This window comes from Camelus bactrianus, chromosome 4 (genome assembly GCF_048773025.1).
Source record: "Camelus bactrianus isolate YW-2024 breed Bactrian camel chromosome 4, ASM4877302v1, whole genome shotgun sequence".
In the NCBI taxonomy this organism is placed as follows: Eukaryota; Metazoa; Chordata; class Mammalia; order Artiodactyla; family Camelidae; genus Camelus; species Camelus bactrianus.
Window position 1 is genome coordinate 67,634,062 of NC_133542.1, and position 17,924 is coordinate 67,651,985.

The 17,924-nt window shown below is 37.5% G+C and overlaps 1 protein-coding gene across 7 annotated transcripts in view; it reads right to left on the bottom strand.

Annotated features, from left to right (window-relative positions):
• The window catches only part of DENND1A (DENN domain containing 1A), a 470,473-nt gene that overhangs the window by 225,025 nt on the left and 227,524 nt on the right, over positions 1-17,924 (bottom strand). For 6 of the 7 annotated variants that reach the window (XM_074362200.1, XM_074362199.1, XM_074362197.1 and 3 more), the window contains one exon: positions 4,498-4,608. In XM_074362200.1, coding sequence (XP_074218301.1) covers positions 4,498-4,608 — 111 coding nt within the window. Of the gene's footprint in view, positions 1-4,497; positions 4,609-5,135; positions 8,548-17,924 lie in introns of those variants that run through there. The other variant, XM_074362201.1, reaches the window with a different exon arrangement.

Sequence of the window (17,924 nt, forward strand, 5' to 3'; positions counted from 1 at the left end):
TAAATATCTTGTAATAGCCTATAATGAAAAAGAATTCATATTTTTCAAGAAATGTATATATTATACATATATAATTTTATAGGAATATATATGTAAAAATTTTCAATGAATATATATAATACATATACATGTATAACTGAATCACTATGCTGTACGCCAGATTAACACAACATTGTAAATCGACTATATCTCAATTTTTAAAAAAGTACGTATATCATATAAGAGACCTTTAGAGGAAAAAAATTTAAGACTCCAAAACCCAGCACCTAGCTCAGGGGTTGGCCAACTACAGCCCAAAGGCTAAGTCTAGAGTGCCTCCTATTTTTGTAAATAAAGTTTCTTAGAGTACAGTCACACTCACCTATTTATTGACTATAAACGACAAGGTCAGAGTCCAATAGTTGAAACAAAGTCCGTATTTACTATTGAACCCTTTACAGAAAACTTTGCTGATCCCTAATCTAGCTCAAGACAGAAAATAATGCTGTTCATGTCCCATGTATGCCTCTTCCCAACTATATTCTTTTCATTCCCTTTGAGGAAACTACTCCTTAAATTTTGTGTTAATCATTTCCCCACCTTGTAGTTTATATGTATCCCTAAGTAATAAACTATGTAGTTTTTCTTACTTGAACTTTATATAAATGAAATCACAGAGTATACTCTTCTGTAGCTTGTTTCTTTCACTCAGAATTCTGTATTAGAGAACCAATCATGTTGATAGTGTAGTTCACCTTCACTTACACAGTGTTCTACTATATAACCATGCAAAAATTTATGAGTTCTTTGTTGATGGTCACGTGGGCTCTTTCCAGGTTTAAGAAACAAAAACAAAAAAACCTCAATGCCACTATGAACATGTTTGTACATGTGTCACATCATACATGACCAAGAAGACTGTGTAGGTATGTGTATGTACACACACACACACACACACACACACACACAGTTCCCTCCAGGGGTGGAACTGCTGAGTGCTGGGCATATGTAAATAGTTTTGTGCCACATCTTCAAAGAGTATCACATGAAATTCTCCAGTACATTCGCAAAATAAAATTTGGTTGTATCAGGATAGTTTTAATTAGCTTTTCTGTGATTACTAATGTAGTTGAGCATCTTTCCATATATTTAATAGCCATTTGTATTTCTTCTGTGGAATACCTATTTGTGCTTTTTGCCAATGTTTCTATTGATAGATTCTGTCTTTTGCTTTTTTACTGTAGTAGTTCTTTATATATTTCAGATATTAGTCTTCTGTCAGTTTTATATGTAGCAAATATCTCACCCCAGCTTGTGACTTCTTTCCATTCTCTGAATGGTATCTTTTAATGAACAAAATTTGCAATTTTGATCTTTTCCTTTATACAACATAAATTTTGGATTATTTAACTGAATCCTCTACTTCAAGATCACAGAGATTATTCTCCTATTTTGTCTTCTAAAAGTTTTAAAATTTTGCCTTTGACAGTTAAGTCCTTGATCCATTTGGAATTCAGTTCTGCATGTTGTATAAGATACAAATTATCTCTCTTTTCTCCCCCACGTGGACAATTAGTTATTGAAAAGTCTGTCCCTTCTCCCAGATTTTACAATGCCACCTCTCTTGTATACGAAGAACCCACACACATGTGGTCTGTTTCGGCAATCTCTATTCTATTCCATCAGTCTATATGTGGATCCATATGCCATTACTAGCATCTTAATTACTATAGCTCTATAAAAAGTTTTGATTCCACAAGCTTACACAATCCATTCTTTTTCTTCAAGTGTGTCTTGGCTCTTTCTTTGGCTTTCCATATTAATTTTAGAATCAGTTTGCCAAGTACTATGTAAAGTTCTATTGGAATTTTGAATGGAGTGGTATGCAATCTATACTACACATCATTTTGGAATGAAATGACACCTTCAACATAATGAGTCTTCCTAATCATGAACATAATCATGCTTTTTCTCTATTGGTAACCACATGAATTTTTCCTTTTAGCATGTTAATATGATGAGCTATATCAATAGATTTTCTAGTATTATCAGTCTTACATTCCTGGAATAAAGTCAATTTGGTTATTAGGAAGTATTTATTTTATATACTTCCTACTATTTTGTTTAAGATTTTTACACCTATGTTAATAAGTGATATTGGCTGTTAACTTTTCTTTCTTGTAGTGTCCCTTTGTATGGATGAATGTCAGAAAAGCTGGGGTGTGTTCCTCCTTTTTTCTAGATGCTTAAGGAGTTTGTCAAAGATTGAAATTACCTGTTCCTGAGATGTTTGATAAAATATACCTGTAAAACCATTTGGGCTGAGTGTTTTGGAAAAAAAGAATTTATATATTGATTCAACATCTATAAATTAAATGATTGACTAAATTTTTATATTTCTTCTTGATTCAATCTTGGTAAATTTTATTTTTCTGTTCATTTCACCTCAGTTTTCAAAATGTTGGAATAACATTGAAAATAGCACTTTCTTGATATATTTTTTAAAACTTCTGTTGCACCTGCTCTTTGTACTTGTTGATTTATTCCTTTATTCCATTTTAGTTTTGAGAAGGAGCAGAAATAACTTTTTGTGTTTAATCCACTAGGTTTACCTAAACAAAATCACACAGAAGGTATATTCTTCCTTATCTATAAGATGGAGATAATAACAGAACCCACTACAAACTGTTGTGACAATTAAATGAGTTAATAGATGCATAGGGCTCAGTGCAGTGCCTGGCACATATTAAGGGCTCGAAAATATCATGATTATATTATGGGGGATTCACTTTCACTGTAATGATGTCCTGTTCTTGTTCTACTTAAGTTTAATACTTCAAAGCAACAGTAACTGGTTATGGGCTAGACTCTTCCAAATGCACTCAATCTATTCAGCCTCAACAAGAGGCAATGACAAATCTGATTGGCAATACTCTCAGTCTGAACCTCAGTCTGGGTATTCAGGCCCTGAGATTATGAACTGCACTTATAGTTTAGAATAAAACGCAAAACAAAGCAAGAGGTCTATTATGGGCTCGTTTTCCCTTGAGCTCAAGGGCCTTGCTTTTATCACCTACTATGTGCAATGAGCCTAGCAAAAAAATAGTGCATTCTTGACAAGCAAACAATACCATCCAATTATTAAGTTATGATGAAAACAATAAAGAAAACTCTAATGGCTTCACTAAGCTTTCATTATTAGGTGCCTTGAATTCATAGTAAACACACAACTGATTTTATCCAGAGGCCTTTCATTAGGGAAATTCCCACTTAGGGAGGTCTTTCTGCCCTCTCTAACAGTCAATTTCTCCCAGTCAAGTTCTTTATGAAAGTTTTATCTCAAAAGAAAAAAAATAGTGTAAACAAATATTGAAATTTAGTTAATAACATATATACTCAGTTATTTGGGGGTTAAGTATAGTGATGTCTGTGATTTACTTTGAAATGCATCAAAAAAATAAGATGGGTTGATGGATGATAGTAGGAAGGATAGATGGATAAATATGTGCCAAAGCAAGTGTAGTGATATGTTAACTATAGAACTAGATGGAATTACATTGGTGTTCACTGTAAAATGATTTTAATTTATTATGTTTGAGAATTTTCATAATAGATGTTAGGAAAAATATAAACTCCTATACTTAGCAAGTTAAAAAAAATGGTAAAAGAATATGAAAAATATTTCTATTATACATATAGCAAAAGTTATTATAATACAGCAAAAGTTATTGTAATATAAAAGAGCTCATTCCAATTTATTTTTTTAAAATCAAGAGCTTTATAAGACAAATGGGAAGAGACATGAAAAAAATACAAATAGGAAATAAACTTCAGGAAAATATTCAGTTACCTCTAATCAAAAAAATCAAAGATAAAGCAAATCTGCAATATCATTTTATACCTATTTTATTAGGAAAATTAAAACACATGTCCATGAACACACACACAATTCTGGTAAGGCTGCAGTGAAAAACAGTACACTCATACACAGCCATCAGCATCCACTATAAACAAGCACAGCCTGTCTGGGAAGCAATCTGGCAGTCCATAAATCATGGTGTTTATCCTGTCCTTTGACACGGTGGTCCCAATCCTTAGAAGATCAACTGCATTAGTCAAATGCAGCCAAAAGATGTTCACTGCAGTGTTACCTACTAAAGGATTAAACTATGGACAACCTAAATGGCCATCAAGAGAAGAAAGATTTAGTAAATGATGACACATCAGTATAATGGAATATGACACAGACATGTAAAAAATGACAATAATGGAAGCTTATATGAAATATGCAAAGTGTTCATGACACACAATCAAATGGGAAACTATAACTGCAAAACTACAAGAATAAATAAAATGTGTATTGACACTGTAAAGGAACATGAATAATTAATGAAAATGACATGTTACTATCTGAGAGGACTGCAGCTGATTTCTTTTTCTAAAGTTTTCTTTAATCTTTCTAATACATCTTTCAATTAAAATAAAATTAAAAAGCCTGTTTCAAGACTGTCTACTCACAGTGCTGAGTTTGCTGCAAATGATGAGTATCCGGCGTTCGTAGAGCATACTGGCGTATAGATGTAACATGTTGTTCACATCCACAGCCACAAAATATTCTGTCAGATTTCTCTAGGAGAAAGAAACAGTGGAGGTTTATGACTTATTTCGTTTGTTCTTATTACAAACAGTGTCAAATAGAAGCACGAGAAACAAAAAATAATCAGAAAGTATTCTCTCCTCTTCCCCTGTCCTATTCTTTCTACCTGGGAGACCAAATCTTACTCATGTGTAAATTATGAAGTGTAAAGTTGGAAGAGACCTTAGAGATGAAGGAGTCTGAGTAATTACACCTCTGGGTGGTGATTACAGTTTACAACATGAGATCACACGTGGTGCTGTGATGGCTCTTAGCATCAGTTCTGAAAGTTGAGCAGGACAGGAAGTCCACAATCTTACAAATGAGGAAACAAAGGCAAGAGAGGAATGTCAAGATCAAAAAACCTAATGAACAATGAAGATGGGACTGAAGTTCAGACCTTCTGACCCTGGGTCCTAGAACTTTCCCAATGCACCATGCCACACATCTAAGCAAAAGATAGTACCCGGGGACCAAAATGCTTTCGGCACAGAATCTGTTCCTATCCAACAGGCCCCACCTGCAAAGACCGGGCACAATCCTCTCCTCTCATCACTGCTGGTGTTCCCCTCCTCCACAGTTTACATTCTCTAAAAGGGCTCGGCTGGAAGTAAAGCAATTTCCAAGATCCACAATTTCCAGGTATTTCACTCAAAAGACAGGAAAAAACATTGAAGACAAGCAGTAGCAAGTTGTGACAAAGCAACGTTTTAAACTAGTTTTTGTCTGTAGCCTGGGTTTTGTTCCCTTAATTAGTACTATAGATTGGTACTCTGCAGATTTGAAAAAAAAAAAAAGTAATGTGCTTCATTTCTGCAAATCCTTCTATACCCACCTGACTTTAATAATACACATGAATATGCTAATTTCTTCAATGTTACAGGTTTTCAATGCCATACAATATAATCCTCTGAAAATGAAGGGGGTTGGGGAGGGAAGGAACGCTACTGCCAGGGGTTGCAGTTTATAATGATGAAAGATTTATAACCCATAAATGCAAGTAAACCAGGTGGATTTTATATGCAAAATAGCATAAAGTGCTTTTCAACAATAGTATGTATTGGGAATAAGAATGGGCACTTATCTTATGATTTATTATTGCTTGGTTGGAGTACTAGTTTAACTATCTACCTTTATAAAGAGTGAGTGAATTAACAGGTCCACATACTGACCACCTACCAAGTGCCAGGCACTGGACCAGGTACTCTTGAGTGTATAATCTTAAGCAGTCTTCACAAAAATCCAATGAGATATTATTCTTTACAATATATAGATAAACCAAGTCTAGGAGAGATTTAGTAACTGGTAGAGTCAGATTTTGGACTCAGATCCAACTCCATAGCCCATACACTTTCCCTTACATTACACTGTCCCTCTTATATACTTTTAAACATCTACAATATACAAGGCTTTACATATATTATTTCACTAATCTTAAAACTACTCCTTGAACAAATATTACCATCTTTATCTACAGGTGTGAAAACGAGGGCACAGGGAAGTAATCCGACCAAGGTTACCCAGTAAGTGGATAGGGCACTATTCAGTCTTGGGTGGGTTTGTCCCTAAATGTATGCTTTTTTTTTTTTTTTTAATATACCACTAAAAATAGTAGATAAAAGTTGTATTTGGAAAAAGAAGGCATGGCATAGGAAGAGTGCAGGATCAAAGTACGGCCAAAGAAAAAGTGTTTCTGTTAAAAATTGTTATTCCATTTACTGAGTAATCCTTATATGCCAGAAAACAGGTACCCTACCTGAGTTTTCCCTAGTCTTCTCAACGACCCTGAGAAAGGCATTATCACCTCCATTTTATAGACAGGAAAACTGAGGCTCAGGAAGTTTAAGTAGTCTTCCAAATGTCAACTAGAAAGGGCCAAGTTTCAAAACCAGGTCTCCTGAACCCCCAAATCTTGCCCTAACCACCACATGAACTTGCCCCAACAAATTCAAAAAACAAAACTAACCGATAGGAAAGTCGAAATTTGTCAACAAGTGCATTTCTTGCCTGGTGGACTGAGGAGTGCTGAGCTAATGAAGTCAGGGTGGGGTTTGTTCTGAAGACAGTGACACGGCAGAGCTATTCTCGCAAACAAAAATACAAGGCCCTCAGCTGAGCATTTCAGTAAAATGCTTAACTGCTGATGAATTACATGAATTTTTCTTTTAGGAGAGGATGGAAGTAAAAAGAAAATAGAAATGAGGAGCTTAAAGAAGGCCAGAAAGCCCATTAGCACTTTTGACAGATCCAAAGATAACTCTGAAGCCACCAAAACGTGGCCTCAAGAGTCTGCCAAGAAGCTTCACGCTGGGTAGAAATATGTTACACAGCTTGCCGTCCAAATAGGGAGACACAGCGTCAGAGACAAATCCTGTGCCTTATTTTGGTGGGAGAAAAAAATCCGTAAGGATACTTTTGTGGATGGGGAAGGGAACATTTCTGAAATAAAAATGCTACCTGGTTGAGGCATAACCTTCAGCCCAATCAGGTTTTGAAGGATTCAGGTGATTGTTCCAAAAACTCTACACAGGTATGTTAAAAATATGTAACATTTAACCAAATTCTCTCTAAACTGTCATGTACTTTTTTTGGTATTTCTCATCCCATCTGTGCTGATTACCAAGATATTTGTGTCTAAACAGAAGCTGTCTTTCTTATCTGCTTCCTCCCTGCCTCTTTCCTTCTGGGATGCCACCCGCCTAGGCGGGTGGGAGTGGGTGGCAGTGGTGACAGCCCTGGGAACCTCGCTAAGCCATGGGAGCACCTGTGGGGCAGAGTGGACCTTGGGAGCACCTGTAGGGAGCCCATGCAATGCCCATCAAGCCTCATCACAGCAGAAAACCCCCTTGAGTGAGGGGTCTCCTTCCCCATGCCTTTAAGCATCTGGTGGCTTAAGCTATAACAAGCCTCAATTTTTCAGATATGCTATATCTTTCACACCCCCAGGCCTTCACTCCTGCTGCTTCCTCTACCTAGAGTGCTCTTCTCTTCCTAGAGGACACCCATTTACTTTTCAAGACTCAGCTCAAATGTCACCTCCTCCTGAAAGGCTTCCTTAACTCCTCATTTGTCAATCTGTCTCTAGGGCAATCTGTCTCTATCTCATATCGCTCAGGTACAAGTAAGTTTTTGCCACTAGACTGAGATTCCTCTGGGTAAAATGATGGACCCCATCATCTAGCAGTTTGATGAAAGAGGGAATCAGTGAAAGAGGGAGAAAGCAACTGACTGAAGACTACTGCTCATTGGCTCAAGCACGAGCAGTGTGTAGAAGAGGCACGCCAGCCTGGAAGAGGGACAATGTGGTGGATTTGGAAGAATATAGCGCTTGACTTCAGAAAACCTGGGTCTGATTTGGATGAAATGATCAATTACTTAGTAATGATAAAGGGCCCACAGGAAAAGAACTGACTCTAGAGACTCACAAAGTCAGGTAAGGTAGTTGGAGGTTTTCAGAGATATCTGTGGCTACATTCATTTAAAGTGTAAAGAAATGGGCAGCTGTTCACCAGGCAATGAAAGGGGGAGGAACCGTACACAGAAGCAGGTGTTTATTTCATAGCCAGGTCAGTCATATTTCTCAGATGGGTAAGAACAGACTATAGGGAATGAGGAATAAGAAGAGAAAGCTTCCATGGCAAGTCGTCCTAAGTCAAGACTGCAGCCAGAACATATTGTGAGCTTATATTTATAAAAGTCACAGGTATGCCACTCTCTCCCAGCGCTTGATTTCAGTAGGACTAAGCCTTCAATCTTCCATTTCTGTCTCCTATAATCAGCCAATGAACAAACACTTGTTTGACTCCTACTGTGTGCTTAGTACTACCCTGGGAGCTGGGCCTGCAGAGATTAACTAAATATGACCTCGTTTTCCAGAAGTGGCACCAGACCCAGAAACCTGGTGTGCTAAGAACTGTGATCCAGGCTATACGTGCTCTAGAGCTGGCTGAGAAGGGCAGATTCAACTCTGCCAGATGGATATGGGGAGGGGTGGGGGGAAGACCAGAGAAAATTTGACCAAGGAGAAGATACTGCTCTGGGCCTCCCAAAAGGGGTTCACTCAGGGACAGGTGGAGAAGCATGTTCCAGACAGAGGCAGAGGCAAAGGCAGGGAGGAGAGAGCAGCAATATGCAGGTCAGGGAGTGAAGGGCAGTGAGCAGGCTGGGGCAGAGGAGCGGTTCAGATCCTGAGGGAGCCTAGACTTTCCCCACAGGTAACAGGGAGCTGCTAAAGAATCATGACTTGATCATATTTGTTTTGCAGGAAGGTCTTCCTAGAGGTCCTGTGGCGGACGGCCGAGAGGGCAAGCAGGAGGCAAGGTGAGCAGTTAACAGGCTACTGCCAGATTCAGGGAAAGAATGATTAAAACAAACTCCTCAGATAAAACCTCCAAATATGGATGTCACAGATCTCTGTTAAGTGGAATCACAGGACTTGACAACAGATTAGACTTGGAAAGGGGGAGGGAGGGAAGGATCTGGGACAAGCCCCAGACTTCTAGGTTCTTGTGCTCCACATCTGCCCCCTTGCCCAGCCAGTTTTTTAGAGGGAGAGTCCAATCTTTTAATGATCCATCCTCCTTCTAAAGAACCGTCAGTCCTGTCAAACATGATGTTGCTGTCCACCTGGTCTTAGGCCTAGTGTCCTGGATGAAAATAATGCCAGCATGGCTAAGCCTAAATAATCACCCCCCTTTATTCCTGACAATTATTTCTCTGTGTGACGCACTTGCTGGAAAAGGAAAACCTTGCTTAGAGGGACTATTTCCTACTATCCATGCTCAAAGGGGCTCCATTTTCTCAGTGCCAGTATGTTTTTAGGCCTAAGGAAGGCCATTCCTTTTCTACTTACAAAGTTCAAGCATTATTTCAGTTACAGAGAGTTATGTGCCTGTGAGCATCCTCCTATATGACTAGCATTTATTGTATGGGCCCATTCTGTATGGCTGGGTAGCAGGGACACAAAGCTGACGACTTCCGAGGCCGAACAGGGCTCAAGTCCAAGGAAGGTCTCTGATTAACAGTAAGAGAGCAGCCCGGAAGTTGAGTTTCAGAAGAGGCATGTGCTGAACAAGCTACTTAGGCTCTCCAGGCCCCTCCTCTCCACAAAGAACGGTGGTGGAGAACCCTTCCAGCTCTGACTCTCTGTGGCTTTAAATCCAGACAAAGAAAAAGGGAGACACCTGGCAAACCCCATTCCCCCAGGAGAAGCCCCATAATGGCTGCTCCCTTCTAGCTGTCCCTGCTGGCTCCTGTGCCAGTCCAGGTGGCTGGGGACTTCGGGCTCACTGTGATCCACGCCCCGGGTTAGGAAGCAGGTGGGAATGGGTGTGGTGATGGGGGGTGGGATGGGCTCCGGATGGGAGAGGATATAGTGAGGCTTAGAGAAAAAGCGTCTTAAGTTCAGTACCCTAGGGAAATGAGATAATCCCCAAACCAAAGAACAGTCTCTAAGCTGGGCACTCCTTGGAGCCTTCGAAACAGATGCTAGTCCGCCCCACGATCTGTCATTTATTAGTCTTTGTGACTTTCAGCTTCATACACAGTACAGATGATGATAAAGACTTACTGTACTGTGTCTGGAGGAAGCTTCTAAGGCAAGAGGCTTGGTTTTGTCCATGGGTCTTTTTTCCTGAAATAACTCTAGCTCAGATTATTTTACCATAATGTAAACCTTTAAAATCCTCAATTGATTTTTTTTTAAAGAAGAATTTAGGTTACTTTAGATGTGTGGGATTCTTAAAAAAGGATTTATAAATTTGGATTCTAAAATTATCTGCTTGAGAAAGAATCCCACAAACTCACATAAGCAATCAAATCAGAAAAGTATATTATAGGAAAGAAAGCAGAGTCTACCCGGAGGTCAACTTTTATCCCTCTGTGCGAATGAAAAAAAAAACATTAGAATAAACAATTACCTGACAACTCTTAACAGCAACAATGGAATTCTCTATAATCTCAGTACTTGATAATAGGTCTTTTACTTCCACTTCAACTTTGTTTATTTTTGAAAGTCACAATGAGTTCATAAATCTTTTCTATATCATGGTGCATCTTTTGACAAAGTAGAGTCTGGGCAATGTTATATATAACTGTCCATTCTAAATACTTTCCTCGCATCATTAACCACTTGGTATGACACAGGCCAGATAATTAAGACAGGTTTGTTTAATATTCCAAAAGAAGGTCTGTATGATTTTCCATTAATCAAAAGTAAACTTCAAAACCTGGCCACTAAAAAAAATCCCCTTCTACAGCCAGTTTACAATGTAATTATTAATACATATCTGTTCATGACCTGTGACTTTTAAAAAAAATGCAGGTCAACTGTTTAAAATTTGTAAAGATTTACGCTCATTTAATTATGGCCTGTATAAAATTCACTCCTACATGTGTTATCTTGATAGACAGAGAAAACCCTAAAGAGCAATTACATAGTGATATTTTTTCAGTGAAAAGGAAGAAAATATGTTTATACAGAAATTGTAGAAATAATGAGAATTAACTTCAACAGGGATCTGAAAGTGGAAAGAACTAATTTTCTGTATTTGCTTTTCATTAATGTCTTACAGACTCACTGGCCCAAAAGCCAAGTGAAAGGAACTGTTATTTTTCCTTCTCCTGAAGGTGACTACATTGCTAATTCATTCATTCATTCAGTCATTCCATAAATATATACCTGAATATCCACTATGTTATAGGTGCAGTACTAATTATGGGGCTGCAGTGATGAAAAAATACCAATCCCTATCCTTGTGGAAGGAGAGGTGATATTAAACATATACTCACACAATAATTACATAATTTACACTTACGGTGAGTGATTTCTTGGGGAGGTACTGGGAGCCAGGGAGTGGAGTCCCAGGACCCAGGAACATCTCAGTGATGGAATCACACTGAGTGTGACTCCTGATTTTAGCATTTACTGGTTGGGTGACTAGGAGCAAATTACTTCTTGTCTCTGGGCTTCATTTCCTCTTCAGACAGGGATAACAACCGCACTGTAATGCTGCTGTGAAGATTTCAGGATATAAGAAACAGTGCCTGATCTGATCCACAGTGGGCGTTCAGTCAATACTAGCCCCTTTCCTTCTCTCACGCTACCCCTTCTCTGCAGCTGCCCAGAAGAATATGGGCTTCTAGTGACAGAATCAAGTTCCATATCCCAAAGTCCTTTTACCCTTTTTCTTGCTTATACTCTTAGTTCAGTTATGCCCCTAAGAGAAGATAATAACTGTTTTTGAAAGTCACAATGAGTTCATAAATCTCCACATTACAAACACTACAGTCCTGGACTCTATTCCCTGCACCATTTCCAAGCCTCAGAAATTTTGGCGTCATTGGTGCCTGCTAGGAGACTTTGTGGCCAAATACATACTCCATGAAAGGAAAAGTGTTGATCTTCACAACCAATGATGACAGCAAAAACCTCGAATAGACAAGCTCCAAGAAGTAATGTTCCCAAGCCCCCAGCCACAACTGAAGAGAACTTAGGACCAGAATTCTAGGAAAGCCAAGGGAAGATGAGAAAGAAAGGACCAAGGACCATCAAAAGCAGTACCTCTGTTGCACCAGGCATTGAACCTGGAACTTCACACATAATACTTTATTTGTTCCTCCCATTTTTCTTTATTAGATAAGGAGGCTCAAGAATATAAGTAAGTAGCCCAAGGTCCCTAAGTGGTGGAGGCCAGTGTCTGGCCGTCTCCAAAATTCATGTTCTTTCCACTACAGCAGACTACATCGTATTCACAACCCCTTCGCTATTGCTTGTTTCAATTTGTAAAGCAGCAATTTAGTCATTTTAAATTAATCCTTGAAAAATCACCAAGAGATTAAAATGCAAATTTCAACATGGCTAGAGCTCAATAGTTATTCTATGTCAAAAATCACACAAATTGGTCCTACAAAAGTTCAGACTCTCCTTAGAGGAAAAGCTTTCCTGTTTCATTTCATACTGAAATATGAAAAATCACTTCTTTGACTTATCCCTCATGAATATCAAAAGTCAACTGTAGGGAGGTGGGGGAGGTATAATGGAAACAAAATGCTTTGGTTCCTTACAAACCTAGGTCACTACACCTTACTTGGAAGCAGACCTTGGGATAACCTCAGGTCTGTGAGCCCTGGGTCCCCATATGTAAAATGGGGCTCACGTCTACCTCTCACAGAGTAGCTATAAGGATTTAAATGGAACCATGTATGTTGGGAGTCTGGCAGATTGTTTTTATTATTCCCGCTTAGAAACAAACAAGGCTAGCCTTTTACTGGTTTGCAAAGGAGGATTTAGGGGACAATGGGTCATACACAGGGAACTGGTTCATTAATGGCAAAATCAGCAGAGGGAATGCAAATTTTTTTAATGGTGGGGGCAGGGGAGGTGGCATACAGCACAGATAGGAATTGGAGGTGGGGCTATGAAGACAACAGAATCATTTTTTCCTTACACTACTTCTAGTTGCAGAAATTGTGGTTTTGAAAATTGAGAAATTATCAGGACTTTCAGGCACCTTAAAGTTCTTAAGGAATTCTCAGTCCTTAAAAATAAAAAATAAATATGAACCTAACCTAGGCAATAACTGTGATTATAACATTATTTATAATAGCAAGACATTAGAAACAATCTAAATGTTAGTAGGTGAAGCGTAATTAAAACGTAGGGATTTCCAGTAAAATAATGGTAATTTAAACACATGTATTTGTCTTTTCTCTCTCCTGATACCATGCAACCTCCATACCCCCTGCCAGGAAAAGTCAGAGAAATAATTTGATAAGACATAAACCCCAAAGAATAGGAGAAAAGACAGTAATGGAAGAGAGATGTCAAATTTTTGGAAACCAGAAAGCAGGTATTATTAAAGAAATGGTTTTCAACCTGGGTCATTTGCTCCCAAGGGACTTCAGGCTATGTCTGGAGACATTTTTGGTTGTCACATAGTGTGTGTATGTGTGGTGGAGGGGGAGGTTACCATATTACAGTGGGTAGAGCCCAGGGATGCTGCTAAATATCCAACAACATATAAGAAAATCCCATACAACAAAAAATGATCTGGCTCAAGGTGTCAAGAGTGCCAACCAAGGTTTAGAAACTAAAGCAGACAGACTTGGCAGCCCAGAAAAGGCTGGAGCTGGGGGACAAGGCAGCAAGCATCAAGTCCAACTCACACCACAGAACTCCAAAAAAGTTCAGGAACTGGAGACACCCAGCATCTCTAAAGGCTAGGGGAAGGGTGCCAATAAAAATAAGAGTAATTAGATTCCAAGATTCTCCTCTCCCAGCTCACTCAGCTAGTCAACTGGCCTTCTGCACCCCTCCCAAAGAATAAATGTTTACTTTCTAGAGGAACTGAAACAGAGAGGCTTGGGGACACCAGGTATAGCCGAGGACAGGGGATGAAGGATTAAATAAAAAATGGGAGGGGAGCTTAAAATATACAGCTAAATGTTCATATCCTATAACCTACTACCTCACTCAGCTTCCAGAACACTTGTAATAAAGCTTACACTCACTCTCAAGAGAAAACTGACTAGTCCAAAAGAAAAGATTCTGATACTGATGTTTGAAATCTACCCCCTCCCCGGTAGTCAGACTTCTAAGCCATCATCTACAGGAAAGCCCATCAGGTAACAAGCCCCATTCATGAACACAGAGCTTCTAATTAGCTTTTGAGTGCCTCACTCTTAAACACGACTTGGCAGCTATTGGAGGACAGGCCTCTACAATCGAAGATATAGAACAAAACAAAGATAAGAGAGGACTGTTGAGGAAGAAAACAGTACAAAGAGAAGAACAATTTTTTAAATTTATAAATGACAGTGTCAAAGAAATAAGGAAAAAAATGTAACCATGAAACAAGATGCCATTAAAAAATAAACAATTTATTTATTGTATAACATCAAAAAGCTCTTGGATATTAACAATAATGGCAGAAGGAAGAAATTTGAAAGGGTGGGAAGATTAACTGAAGAAAGTAGAAAGAAGACCAAAAGAGAAACAGAAAATAGAAAAGTTAACAAAGTTGGAGAATCAACACCAGGAAGTTTAATATCCCATGACAGAGACCCCAGAGAAAGAAAAGAGAAAAAAATAAAGAATTTTTTCAATGAAATAATGTAAGAACATTTCCATGCTCTCAAGGACATGAATTTCCAGATTGAATGGGCCCACCAAATGGCCAGCACAATAGATGAAAATGGACCCATAGCAAGGCAAATTGTTGTACAACTTCCAGATCCTAGAGATAAATAAAGGATCTTAAAAAAAAAAAATTCAGCGATCAGAATGGCATAAGACTTCTACATTTCAGTGTGAAAGCTAGCAGTCAATGGAGCTACGTCTTCAAAATTCTGAGGTAATTCCCAACCCTATTAAGGGTAAAATAAAGTCATTTTCAGTCATGCAAGGTCTAAAAATGTTGCATACAGCAATGTGTCAGGAAACTGCTGGAAAATGTGTCACCAAAATAAGGAAATAAAATAAACAGGAAGATGTGAAATCCAGGAATTCTTATTTGACACAAATTGTATAAGAAAGAAAACATATCATGATCTATGATATGATTCAGCATGCTCATTGAAATGTAAACATTAACTGCTGATTTAATTAAAAAATTTCTGAAGATAGAGAAAGGCTGGGGGAGAGGAAATGTGAATGAGCAAAAACTATTTTATATGTATATGTGTTTCTGGGTGAGAGGGGATCATAAGTAGAAAAAGACCTAAGCTCTCATCTTCCACAGGAAAATCAATAGGTATTATCTGAAACAGAACAACTAAGATACAGCAATATGAGCATGTTAGTTAAAAATGTAGAGAGAAATACTACAATCGCTTTAAATGTGAAAGCAGCTGCTTCTGGGGAATGGAAATTATGGAAAATCTGGAAATTTCATCAATAATTATGTGATATTACATGATTTTTTAAAGCCATTAATACATATTACTTTCATAAGAATAAAAATACCATTAAATTAAAATACCAGTTAAAAAGGATGAGGTAAATAGAGATGAACAGTTTTGAGAATACATTTAAAAAGTCAGCTGCCAAACACTATGTTTTATGTCTAAAAAATGTCTACAACATACACAGGCATTCATATATATACCACTGTAAATTCACAGAGAAAGGTCTGAAATGACACTTATCAAACTCTGGATAGAGAATGGGACCAGGGGTCGGGGAGAGGTAGTAAGGCAGGGATGGTGGTAATGGGGGGGCCCTTCACTCTTTTTATATGTACTGCTGGATTGTTTAATGTTTTTACAACAAAGGTATTTGTAAAGAATTTTTAATAACACATATAAATGTTCATAATACACTGTCATTAGAAAAAACAGGTATAAAGGTATACAATTGGTACGATCCCCATTGTGTTTTTTAAAACGTAGCTTCTAAGCTTTTAAAAAAAAAAATCAAAAGAACGCTTTTATCTCAAACAAAGTATTACTGAATTCCCAACTTAAGCAGACAGAAAGGAACCTGCTCTGAATAAAGCAGGAGCATCCATGCCCGGGTGGGTCAAATATCTATCTTCCTCAGGTCTTCCAGCGTCCCAAAGCAACCTCAGGCAGGGTTCCAGGTAGCACAATTTGAAAACTACTACTATCACCAAGAGGAAGGAAAGAAAAACTCAGAATGTGACTTTCTCTGGGATTACAATGATTCTTCTTTTGCTTGTGTATAATACACATATATATACATACCATTCCTATGATTTGGAACAGTTTAACAGTAATAAAATCTGACCCTTAACATGCCTATATAACCACCTAAATCTGATACATTTGCAGCAGCAAGTGGTAGAGATGGTCAATAGAGATTTATTAACCTTTTCAAGTTATGAATCCATAATCATTTCCCTATTTTTTTTTGTGGGGGGGATAATTAGGTTCATTTATTTGTTTTTTTAATGGAGATACTGGGGATTGAACCCAGGAGCTCATGCATGCTAAGCACGTGTTCTACCACAGAGCTATACCCTCCCCTCATATTTCCTATTTTTTAGGTTGGCTTTGATCAGTGATATTTTTCTAGAAAAATTTCTATTATCACACTTTTCAAATTTATGGAATAAGTTTATGATTTATTGGATAAGGTTATTTTATCATCTTTTTAAAAAATTCAGGTTTTAAGTCTTATTTTTCAATTTTACTTTATTTTCTAATTAATTAAATTGTAATTTATTTTTCTAGTTTTGGCTTTTTTATTACTAATCTTTTTCTATCTTGAACTGAAAATCAATTTCATTATTTTCTAAATTTCTTACTTAAAATAAAAGAAAGCATCCAAAGTTATGAATTTTCCAAAGTGTAGTTTTGGCCATATCTCTCAGGGTTTTGTTCTGTAGTGTTCTCATTGTAATTAATATCTAAATAATATCCAATTTCAATGTTTTATCCTCTTTGACCCAACCACTACTTCAAGTAGATATTTAAAAAAATCTTTGCTTATCATTAATTTATAGTTTTATTTCATTGTAATAAAAGACAGTGCCTGTAAGAGTTTGAGTTTTCCTATTTTGATTTTTTCAGTGTGATCAGCACATAATCAATTTTTATAAATGTTTCATGGCATACCCTTGGCTTCTGCTTTTTCTCCTGGACTTTTCTAGTTCTTTTCAAGGATCCTTCACTGTCTATACCTTACTGACTGCTCAATAATCATCTCCTTTATGTTGCAGAAATTCCTTAAATTTTCTAGTTCATGGCGGCTCCTTCTGCCATTACATGGACATTTTTCTCCTTAGTTTTATGGTTCTTTTATCATTTCTATGGAATTGTTTGAGAGATAAAAGGTAAAATTAAGGGCTCAAAGTGTAGCACAGTATATGAGAGCTCAGTCTCCAGCATCAGAAAGATCAATATCTGAATTCTAATTCTACCACTTCTTTGCTATAGGATCTTAAATATATATTTCTTAAGTTTTCAGGACTTCTGTTTCCTTATATAAAATAATAATTAGGGTAATTGTGTCATCAAAACTTGTTAAGAGAGGTAAATGAGAAAATACAGGTAAAGCACTGAATACATCATTTGGCAAGCAGTAGTACTCAATAAACATCACCTATTGTTGGTAAAATGGTAACTGTGGTCTGAATTTTTCACTACTTATTGTCAAAAAAGAAGCAATGTTTTCCACCAGAGCCTGATCACACAGATATAAAGTCTGTGGATATACTTGACAATCCCAGCTTAAGACTGTTACCTAATCATAACACTATAGCTTAACTTCATTAATTAAAATTGCTTACTTGACATTCCCAGCTTAAGACTGTTACCTAATCATAACACTATAGCTTAACTTCATTAA